The sequence below is a fragment of the Lynx canadensis genome, chromosome E2 (assembly GCF_007474595.2).
Source record: "Lynx canadensis isolate LIC74 chromosome E2, mLynCan4.pri.v2, whole genome shotgun sequence".
NCBI lineage: Eukaryota > Metazoa > Chordata > Mammalia > Carnivora > Felidae > Lynx > Lynx canadensis.
In genome coordinates, this window is record NC_044317.1 from 50,429,980 (window position 1) to 50,440,839 (window position 10,860).

A 10,860-nucleotide genomic window follows, 5' to 3' on the forward strand; every position below is an offset into this window, starting at 1 on the left:
TCCATGTGTTCGTGGCCCTTTTTCCACCTATAGATAGCCGGATCGGTCCAGAAAGTCCCTAAGGAGCTCAAGACTCCAGCATTCTATGGTTCCAACATGGTAACCTTAAAAAACACCCACATGGAAATCTTCTGGGTTCCCGGGGTTCCCGGAGGGTTGTCGACAGGTGCCCTGTGTCCGTCATTTACAGACCTTATTATGCTTCTGGGACTTCCAAGCATTAAGGTTCCTGAGAAATTAACACATAGACGTTTCAATTGTCTGAAGTTCGTGAACACATTCAAATCCGCTGGTCCTAAAACCGTAATCTCCTTACTAAGATGTTCTAAGGGACCAGATTTGTTTGTTTTGTTTTTGAAACGAATACAGTCACTTCCTTCAAAATTTGATAGTACAAGGAGGGTAGACAGTAAAAAAGTTTTCATCGAACACCTGTCTCCCGGTTATCCGTGGAGGCAGCCACTGTTAATCAGTTTTTTTTTTTTGTTTTTTTTTTGTTTTTTAAATTTTTTTTTTCCAACGTTTTTATTTATTTTTGGGACAGAGAGAGACAGAGCATGAACGGGGGAGGGGCAGAGAGAGAGGGAGACACAGAATCGGAAACGGGCTCCAGGCTCCGAGCCGTCAGCCCAGAGCCCGACGCGGGGCTCGAACTCCCGGACCGCGAGATCGTGACCCGGCTGAAGTCGGACGCTTAACCGACTGCGCCACCCAGGCGCCCCTGTTAATCAGTTTTATATGACTTCTTTTGGGGACATTTTATTCACGTATAAATAAATAGAGTTAATCGTTGAACAATACTGGGGTCAGGGCGCCAACCCCCTGTACGTTGAAAATCCACGTATAACTTTGGACTCCCTCAAAATGTAACTGCTCATAGCCTGCTGTGGACTAGATGCCTCGCTGATAACATAGCCCGTCAACACATAACTTTGTATGTTGTCTGGGTTATATACTGTAGGCTTACCGTAAAGGAAGCTAGAGGAAAGAAAATGTCCTTAAGAAAATCGTTAGGAAAAGACAGTTTGCAATACTGGATAGTCTTTATCGAAAAAATCCCATGCGGAGTTCAAACGCCTGTTGTCCAAGGGTCCACCGTATGTATAAGCTAGATATGAAAAGGAGAGACAGGAAAAGAAAAGAGCCATAAAGATGTATAAATACGATGCTAACATAGTCGCGCACCATAAAGGTAATATTCTCACCTTTTAAGACAAACGATTGCCTCTGAAGATGTTCATGTATAAATATGTAGAGAGAAATAGAAATAGATGTACACATTTCCCCTTTTTGGTACAAATGATAGGACCCCGTGGACCTCAGGCGTTGCCTTTTCTGTTCTACAATCCATCGTGAAGATCATTCTTTGTTGGTACACAAGCAGCTTCCTCCTAGCTGCAGAGTACTACATCGTATAGAAATATCTTGGGGCGCCTGGGTGGCTCAGTTGGTTGAGCCTGCGACTTCCGCTCAGGTCGTGATCTCGAGGTTCCTGGGTTTGAGCCCCAGTTGCGCCCTGTGCCGACAGCTCAGAGCCCGGAGCCTGCTTGGGATCCTGTGTCTCCCTCTCTCTCTGCCCCTCCCTCACTCACGTTCTGTCTCTCTCTCTCCCTCTCTCTCTCCCTCTCTCAAGAATAAATAAAGTTAATAAAAAAAAGGGGGGGGGGAGAGAAAAATATCTTGGGGCACCTGGGTGGCTCAGTCGGTTGAGCGCGGGAGGTCGGCTCAGGTCTTATCTCACCGTTAGTGAATTCGAGTCCGGAGCCCGCGTCGGATCTTTTATCCACCCCTCCTCCCACCCTTCCCCTGCTTGCACGGTCTTTCTCAATCTCTCTCAAAAATAAATAAATCTTAAAAAAAAAAAAAAAAAAAAAAAATCTTGACTTGACTTAGACATTCCCCCAGAGACGAGCACTCAGGCTGTTGCCAGTCTTTCGGCCTTAAAAGAAAAACAAGGCTGCCGTGAATAAACCTGCGTGAGGATCACATATCTTGTACGTGGAGTTGGGCGGGGGGATCAGTGCACGCATTCGTCACCCGGACAGATACTGTCAGAATGGCCTGCGCGGGAGCTTGTAGCCTGCGTGGGGGAACTCTCGGGTTCCGAGGGTCACCCAGAGTAGGTTCGGGCTTTTCCAGGGGACGCGAGCCCTAAACTGCCCCCTCCCTCCCCCAGGTGGCCCCTCCCCCGCACCCCTGCACCCCAAGCGCAGCCCAACCAGCACGGGGGAGACGGAGCTGAAGGAGGAGCGCCTGCCAGGCCGGAAGGCGAGCTGCAGCGCGGCCGGAAGCGGGAGCCGGGGGCTGCCCCCCTCCAGCCCCATGGTCAGCAGCGCCCACAACCCCAACAAGGCAGAGATCCCAGAGCGGCGGAAGGACAGCACGAGCACCCCGGTGAGTGGCCCGGGCTGGGGGCGGAGACCGCCTGGTGCACGTTTTCCAGACCCTGCTGTTTCCCAGCCTGCTCCCCCAGACCACCACGCAGGACTCCTGGTTTCATTCATTCATTCATTCATTCATTCCATAGACATTGGAGTGCTCTCTCTCTCTGCCGGAGCTTGTGCGTGACCGCTAGTATATAAATTAGCATTCAGTGTCAGAAAGAAGCAAGGTACTTGCTTTAGGTGGGAAGGACTTTATTTATTTACTTTTTAAAGTGTATTTATTGATTTTGAGAGACGTGGAGCGTGAGTGGGGCGCAGAGCCAGACTCGGGGCTCGATCCCATGAAACCGTGAGATCATGACCTGACCTGAAACCGAGAGTCAGATGCTTAACCAACTGAGCCCCCCAGGTGCCCCAGAAGAATTTTTAAAAAATATTTCTTTATTTTGAGAGCGACAGAGCGTGGGGGAGGGGCAGGGACACAGAGAGGGAATCCCAAGGAGGCTTCGGAGGGTCAGCACAGAGCCCGATGTGGGGCTCGATCCCGTGACCTCAAGATCACGACCCAAGCCGTTATCAAGAGCCAGACAGACGCTCAACCGACTGAGCCACCCAGGCACCCGGAAGGGTTTTAATACGGGGAATTAGGTACTCACAAAGTTGTCAAAAGGACCAGCAGAGCAGGCAGGGGATGATTACACCCACAGGGGTCGCACCACAGCACAGCAGGTCTGACCCGCCACAGGGGCTGCTTAGCCCCTGGCACTGTTGAATTACCGTCACATGGTAGTGACGGTAATCCGAGACTCAGAAACTTTCTTCTCTACCAGAAGGGCCCCTCGATGCCCGGAAGTCTGGAAAACGGGCACTGGGGCCCTCCGGAGGCAAAGACCCTCATCCCGTGACCTTGCCCGTGGAAGGAGGAGGCAGAGGGGACATGAAGGCAACTTCCATCCCATTTCCACCTTCCAAATCTTCCCGCGGGCAAAGGTGGCCAGAACCAGAGCTCCAGAGGAGTCTGGGGAATACAGTACTGGGCTTCCCTGCCTCTGCAGCTCCTTAATGTTTTTTTAATGTTTATTTATTTTGTTTTATTTTATTTTTTGAGAGAGAGGGAGACACAAAATCCGAAGCAGTCTCTGAACTGTCAGCACAGAGCCTCCGATGCGGGGCTCGAACTCATGGACCGTGAGATCATGACCTGAGCTGAGGTCAGACGCTTAACCAACGGAGCCATCCAGGCGCCCCTTTAAAATGCTTTTAATGTTTGTTTATTTTCTTTAAGAGAGAGAGAGAGAGAGAGAGAGAGAGAGACAGTGCAGCCCCTTAAAAGAGGAAGTTGAGAAACAAACACAGGCCCCACAGCAGAGACGAGGGTGGGTGGAGACAGGTCATAGGAAAGTGGTCAGCACTCTGAGGCCCTACAGACCAGAGCTTGAATTACATTGGTGACCTGTGTGGCCTTGAGCAAGTGACTTCACCTCTCTGAGCCTCAGTATTCCACCCTGTGAAATGGGCTCATCAGAGGCCTTAGACTCTTGTGAGGCTCTGATAAGGTCTGGGACATAAACTACCTCCCATAGTGTCCAGCTCAGGAAGCACTCAATAAATGAAGGTTCTTGTTACTTTGTTTTAATTTACTTTAATTTTTATTTATTTTTGAGAGAGAGAGAAAGAGAGAATGAGCAGGGGAGGGGCAGAGAGTGAGGGAGACACAGGATCCAAAGCAGGCTCCAGGCTCCGAGCTGTCAGCACAGAGCCCGACGCGGGGCTCGAACTCACGAACCGCAAGATCATGCGTGACCTGAGCCGAAGTCGGACGCTTGAGCGACTGAGCCACCCAGGTGCCCCGGCTCTTGTTATTGTCAAGGTAAACCCACACCTTAAAAAGGTAGAAAAGAAGAGGAAATTAGCCCCCAGAACGTAGAAGAAGGGAAATAACAGACGGTAATAAAGGAGAAAACAGAAGGACCCTAGAGAAAACCAAAAAAAAAGCTGCAATCTGGTTCTTGAAAAGGTTGGTGCGATCATTGGACCCCACGAATTACTAATAGCAGAAGTGAAAGGGGCACCTGGGTGGCTCAGTCATTTGAGCGTCCAACCCTTCATTTTGGCTCAGGTCGTGATATTATGGTCGTGGGATTCAGCCCCGAGTCAGGCTCCACGCTCTAAGAATACTTGGGATTCTCTCTCTTTCTCTTTTTAAAAGAAAGAGGGAGGAAAAAACGAAGAAGAAGGAAGCTATATTCTAACATAAAGAGACAGTCAAAAGGTATTAGGAACCACCTTATGCCCATAAATGTGAGAGCTTAGATGAAATGGATAGATGCCTTCAAAAAACACAAGTAACTAAACTTGTCCGAGAAGAAGCAGAAAATCCGAACCGCCTTATATTCTTGTTCAAGAAACTGAATCCGTGACTTAAAACTTTCCCATAAAGAAAATTCCAGACCCTAAGTGGTGGGATTCTGCCAAACACTGAAAGAAGGAATAACACCAGCCAACTTTAGACAGGCTTCCAGAGGATAGAAAAAGAGGGATCACTTCTCAGCTCATCTGGGGAGGTGGCATAATCCCGATGGGCACCCCATGATCCAAGAGAGCCCACAGTCCCATGCGGGGGTGGGGGGTGTCTAAGGGGATAGACGTCAGTGATACAAAGTGATCAGGGCTGCAGTGGGGGCCCTGAGAAGGCTCCTGACTCAGCCGGGGGCCAGAGGCGGGGGTATATTATGAACCGACACCAGAAAGTTCCATAGGTGTGTGAGTCAAGGGGAGAGGTGGGAGGAATAGCCAAGCAGGTGGGCTAGCCTGTGCAAAGGCCAGGAGGAGGCACCAAATGTGCCCGGAAGAAGTATGCTCCAAAAAGCTTGACGTGGCTGGCCCGTACCCAGGTGGGGCAGAGCTGGGAGAGGAGTGAGCAAGGCGCCCCCCACCCCCACCCCCCCCAGGCACCGCCCCTGAGCCACCCTCCTCAGCACCCGTCTCAGCAACGTGACTCTCTCGGCCTGGGTTGCTGGGATGGCTCGTTAACCTTCCCTTTCTCCTGGAGTAAACCATCACCTACCCGCTCTTGGCCCCCTGCCTCCTTCATAATGAGGGAGGCCAGAGAGGGTAATCGGGGAGTTAAGGGGTGTCCCTTCGCCCCCTCACTCCCTCCTGGCCGTGTTCCCCACAGAACAGCCTCCCTCCCAGCATGATGACCCGAAGAAACACCTACGTTTGCACAGAACGCCCTGGGGCTGAGCGCCCGTCCCTGTTGCCAAATGGCAAAGAGAACAGGTATGGAGAGGGGACAGCAGCGGGGAGTGGCGGGGGGGGGGGGGGGGGGGGGGGGCAGGACCCTCCTTTGATCTAAGATGATAACCTTTGTGGGGAAGGGGTGCCGTGGGGACTGGGGAGCGTGCGTGTCTCTTCTTCCCAGAATCTACCCAGGTCCTCCTCCTCCCAGACCCCCCTGAAAATCTTCCCCTCTTAATTAATTAATTAGTCATCAGCACCAGGAAAGCAGTTTGCCCTGTTCTCCGCCTACGAGCCTTGGGAAACAGAGTTGAATTTTTTTTTTTTTTCTTCTTGAATGATCAATTTTTAGAACTTTGAGAGAAGCCCCAGAATGTCACAGCTTCAACATCCTCTTGTTGGCTGGTTTTCAGACTAGTTTTCCTGAGTCTGTTCGATGTCGTTCAGCTGGCAAGTGAGGGAAACCAGTGCAGACTGGCTGGAGCCTAAAAAAGGGAATGAATGAGTTCACATCGCGGTTCAAGTTCAGGAGGGGGGCGGGCTTCAGGATCACGGCACTCCCGCCCACCGGGACTGTAGGGCACGACACCGAGGTGCACGCTGGGGAAAACCTGATAAGCAGGTGGTACTGTGTGGTGGGGACAGGATGTGGGGTGCTCGAGAGCAGTGATTCCGTGGCTGCTAAGTTCTGAGTTCAAATCTTGCCTCCGCGCTCTGCTAGTAGGATTGTCTTGGCCAAGTCCCTGAGCCTCGCTTTCCTCCTCTGTAAAATGGGGCTGACGTTCCCTGCCTCTGGGCCCCGTGAGAGGGATCCGGTGGAGATCGCTTGTGTCCCGTACCTGGCACAGGTTCTGTGACACAGAAGGCATTTGATGAGTGAGCGCTAGTTTTGTGATTATTAAATAAAAATAATAATAGCGAATGCTCATCAAGCGGTAAGAGTATGCCAGGCCTTCGTGTGTATTTGCTGGTTGAATGCCCCTAACGACTCCGTGAGGTAGACCCCGGTGTCTCCATTTCACAGCTGAGGAAATGAGGCACAGAGAGATGAGGGAACTTGCCCAAGGCCACACAGCTGGTGAGTCAAGGAGCAAAGATCCCACGCTGACTCCAGCGTGTGTCTCCAGTGTGAACGCTGTAACGCATAGCCTTCCAGTTCTGGCTTCGATGAAACCGAGGCTTAGTCTTCCCCGATATAACCAGCCAGAGGTAGGCAGGCAGTCTCCTCCAAGGACCCAGATTGATTCTGCCAAACTCAGCGTGAGGCTCCAGCTCCGGGACTGAGGCCAGTGCACCAGTTACCATTTCCTAACCAGAAGGAAGGATGGAAAGAGAGTGGAGCGCAGGCTACATTTTTTTTTTTTTTTTTTTCAGAGGCATGACCCAGAAATAGGACAAAGTACTTCTGTTTGCAGCCCACTGGGCAGAGAATAGTCCCATGACCATCCCGAACTGCAAAGGAGGCTGGGAAATGTAGTCTCTCGCTAGGTGGCCATGTGCAACATGCCTGCTCTTAGAAGTTTGGTCACTAAAAGTAAAACAAGGAGGACGGATTCCAAGGGAGGGGTGGTGGCATCTGCCATAGTCAGGCCCTCCTGTCAGGACTGCGAGGGCCTGGAGGAGGGTCCTGGGACACTGGAGCCACCACTGCCCACACAACAACAAAAGTTAGGAAAAGGGTCCCTTTTCACCTGTCAGCACATTCTCATAAGTGCCTATGATGTTCACATCTATTCCTATCCCGAGTTTGAATAATGATAGTTGAGATAGCAAAGTACAGTGTTTGCAAAGTTGATTTGGTTCCTGCGGTTTGGAGGCAAATGGCAAGGGATTCATCAGAAAATGTAATCTGAATCTATTCAGTTGCCGCGTTTGGAGAGAGGAGAGTCAGGATACGTTTGGAGCGGGTAGGGGTTGAAGAAAGGGCAGTTTGAAGAAGGGATGACTTAGGAAGACAGAAGAGTCCGTAAAACAACTAGGGTTATGTAGTACACAGCCTGCCCAACTGTACGTGGCAGCCCTTTCTCTGAGCTCTAGGTCTTTCGAGGTTTCTGATCTCAGGACAGGACAGTGAAGAATCAGAGGGACTGGGGCCTCGGCCTGCCTCGAGGCCCCACTCTGACTTGTCCCTCTCTGCCCACAGCTCGGGTACCCCACGGGTGCCCCCCGCCTCTCCCTCTAGTCACAGCCTGGCTCCCCCATCGGGGGAGCGGAGCCGCCTGGCACGCGGTTCCACCATCCGCAGCACCTTCCACGGTGGCCAGGTCCGGGACCGGAGGGCAGGGGGCGGGGGAGGCGGGGGTGTGCAGAATGGACCCCCCGCCTCTCCCACATTGGCCCATGAGGCCACACCCCTGCCCACTGGGCGGCCCCGCCCCACCACCAACCTCTTCACCAAGCTGACCTCCAAACTGACCCGAAGGTGAGCCCCAGGGGACGTGGGGGGCAGGGGTGGGGTGGGGGGAATGGGACCTAACCTGTCTCTGCTCTGCTCTGCCTTCTGTACCCTCACATCATCATCATCACCTCCTCCTCCTCCTCCTCCTCCTCCTCCGTCACCCTTCACCTCACCCCTCACACTACAGGGTTACCCTCGATCCCTCTAAACGGCAGAACTCTAACCGCTGCGTTTCGGGCGCCTCTCTGCCCCAGGGATCCAAGATCAGTAAGTCCCGCCACCCTCTGCTGTCCCCGGCTCTGCCTCCCTGTCTGCATGTCTGACCTGTGTGTCCGGGAGAGGGGAGGGGGACTCTGTGCGAGCGGGAGGGGCACGGGTTGGGGGACTGGCTGTTCATTGACTCATTTAATAAACAGTAGTCTGGCCTCTGGAGCCGGGCTCTTGAGGGGCGGACCCTAGCTCTGCTGAGTGACCTCGAGGAAGTCACTCAACCTCTCTGGACCTCACTTTCTTCTGTAAGACGGAGCAGCAGTGACAGTGCCTTCGTCAGAGGGTTATCGGGTGGACTAAAAGGTGGTATACGGGCTGAGCTTAGAATGTTGCCTTGCAAAAATGACGTATGTTTACTTACTGAGCGCCTGGCGCGATCTTAGACCCCGGATGGAGGGAACAGAACGTGTAAAATCCCAGCCCAGGCAGAGCTGACGTTCTACACGGGGACCCAGACAGTAAATGAGTACGGAGAAGAAAAAGGGCAGGGAAGAGGGGGGCAGTTTTAAATGGAGCAGGCCTCACTAAGGAGGTTTGAGCAAAGCCGGAAGGAGGGTGTGTGTATGTGTGTCCGTGGCCTTCTATACGTACCTGTGTGCCTCTGCCCACCCCCCCCCCCTTTCTCTTTCGTCTTCCAAATTCTTCAGTATCTTTCCTACGACCTGCACTAACCATTTCAGAATGGGCTCCCCCTCCTGGGCACGGAGACTCCCAGCCCTCCCCAGCCCAGCTCCAGCCAGCAGGGAGGGACCAGGGCTGAGGCGGGGGCTGCCCAGAGTCCTGGAGGCAGTGGGTTGGGGGAGGGGGCTCCGTGTGTGCAGATTAGACACTCTGCCCCCCTCCCCTCCTCTAGGGTCACAGACGAACCTGAGAGAATCGGGGGACCTGAGGTCACAAGGTGAGTGCATGAGCCTACCCTGACTGCCACACCAGCCCCTCCCCCTTTGCCTGCCTCAGACCCAGCTGCCTCGTGTCTGCACCTCCCCTATCCACCCCCCCTACCCCCAACACACACACACACCATTAGATGGGACCTGAGCCTCCTCCAAGCCAGCTGCCTGAATGTCCCTCTGACCCTTCTTCCTCTGCCGGCCCCTCTTATGCCCTGTCCCCCGTGACTTCCTCCGATTTCCACCCCCATCCATGAACATTGTCCCTTGACCATCTTTAACGTCAGCCTGTTCCACCTATGACCAAGTCCTCCTGTTGGCACACCTCTCCCCCTGCTCTCATCCAACGAGGCATAAGCGTTGCCAGGAGCTCTGGCAAACATTACCTGTACAGCCCCACATGGTAAACAGTTTAGACTTTGAGGGCCGGGTAATCTCTTGTCGGGCCGATTCGGCTGTGCCATCGTAGCACGAAAGCAGCCAGAATCAGTACAAAACCAAGTGGGTGGTGTGGGGGTGCGATAGACCTTACTTACAAAAGCAGGCAGCCCCATGCCACCTCGCAGAGCCCCGCTTCAGCTTGACAGAAGCCCAGTCCCTGTAAAGACCCCAGTGCAAATAAAGAACTGCCCCTCCGGTTCCAAAGGTCCCAGGACTGACTCTCATTGGCTGGAACTGAGTCACATGCCCACCCCTAAACCGATGCATGTGGCCAGAAGGGTGAAGGACTCTGATTGGTGGGATCTGGTCATATGCTCAGCTTTGAACTAATCCCAGTGGGCAGGGAGGTGGAATGTGCTCATTGGCCGGAGCTGAGTCACGTGCTCAGCTTGGAGCTAAGAGGCCAAGGCCGCCCCGCCTAGACCAGAAAGACTGGATGTGCGATGCATCTCAAAGAGGAGCGCTCTTGGTCCTTTAGGTGGGATGGTTCTTCATTGGGCTGGACCCACTCACACACTGCAGCACATGTATCATCCCTGAACCCCCCCCCCAGCTTAATGCCAGCGGCACCCCCATCCCAAAACGTTGTGGTGCTCCAAAAGCCTCCAGAAATTTCCAAATACCTCTGGAGGGACGGTTATGGCTTTTAGGCGAGAACCCCTGGTCTAGAGTGAGGAGGGTTGGTCCTCTGAGGAAAAAGGGATTATTCCCAGGAGGAGGATGTATTAGGAAACCAACCAAGCAAAGAGACTCCTCTCCCCCCCCCCCCCCCATAAGAGACAGGAATCAATTTCTCTGTCACATGAACCATGTGACTGGGCCAGGCTGGCAGGGCCCCTCTGTTCCATGAGGTCATGCAGGTACCCAAAGGTTCTTCGATCCCCAACCCTTAGGGCTGTGTCTTCCTACAGTCGAGGTGGGTTCTAGCGGCAGTTGGGGCATTCTTATAGGAGGTGGGGCAGGAGAGCCGAGGGCGGGCGGGTTTCTTTGGAAGGGGGTTGCCCCCCGTCGCTTGCACTCACATCCGGGACTTTTGCACTCGGGCCGCAGCAGAGGCCGGGCAACGTAGTCTCCAGCCGGGCAGCCGTCTGTACCACTGAAACTCTGTCCCCGTCCCTGGGATCAGAGAGGGAGGTGGGTTTTGAGGGACGCCTAGGAGCCCGTCCCCGGGTGGGAAGCGTGGGTTACCTTTCCTCTCCTGTCCCCGTCTTTGACCCGTGATCTCTCCCCGCCCCAG

General features: G+C 53.5%; 1 protein-coding gene across 2 annotated transcripts in view; it reads left to right on the forward strand.

The window, feature by feature from the left end:
* MARK4 (microtubule affinity regulating kinase 4) overlaps positions 1-10,860 on the forward strand; it is a 34,656-nt gene that overhangs the window by 19,061 nt on the left and 4,735 nt on the right. Inside the window, exons 13-17 of one of the 2 annotated variants that reach the window (XM_030297866.1) lie at positions 2,177-2,394; positions 5,563-5,666; positions 7,768-8,046; positions 8,210-8,289; positions 9,146-9,190. In XM_030297866.1, the coding sequence (XP_030153726.1) occupies positions 2,177-2,394; positions 5,563-5,666; positions 7,768-8,046; positions 8,210-8,289; positions 9,146-9,190 (726 nt within the window). The remainder of the gene's footprint in view (positions 1-2,176; positions 2,395-5,562; positions 5,667-7,767; positions 8,047-8,209; positions 8,290-9,145; positions 9,191-10,860) is intronic. The other variant, XM_030297865.2, reaches the window with a different exon arrangement.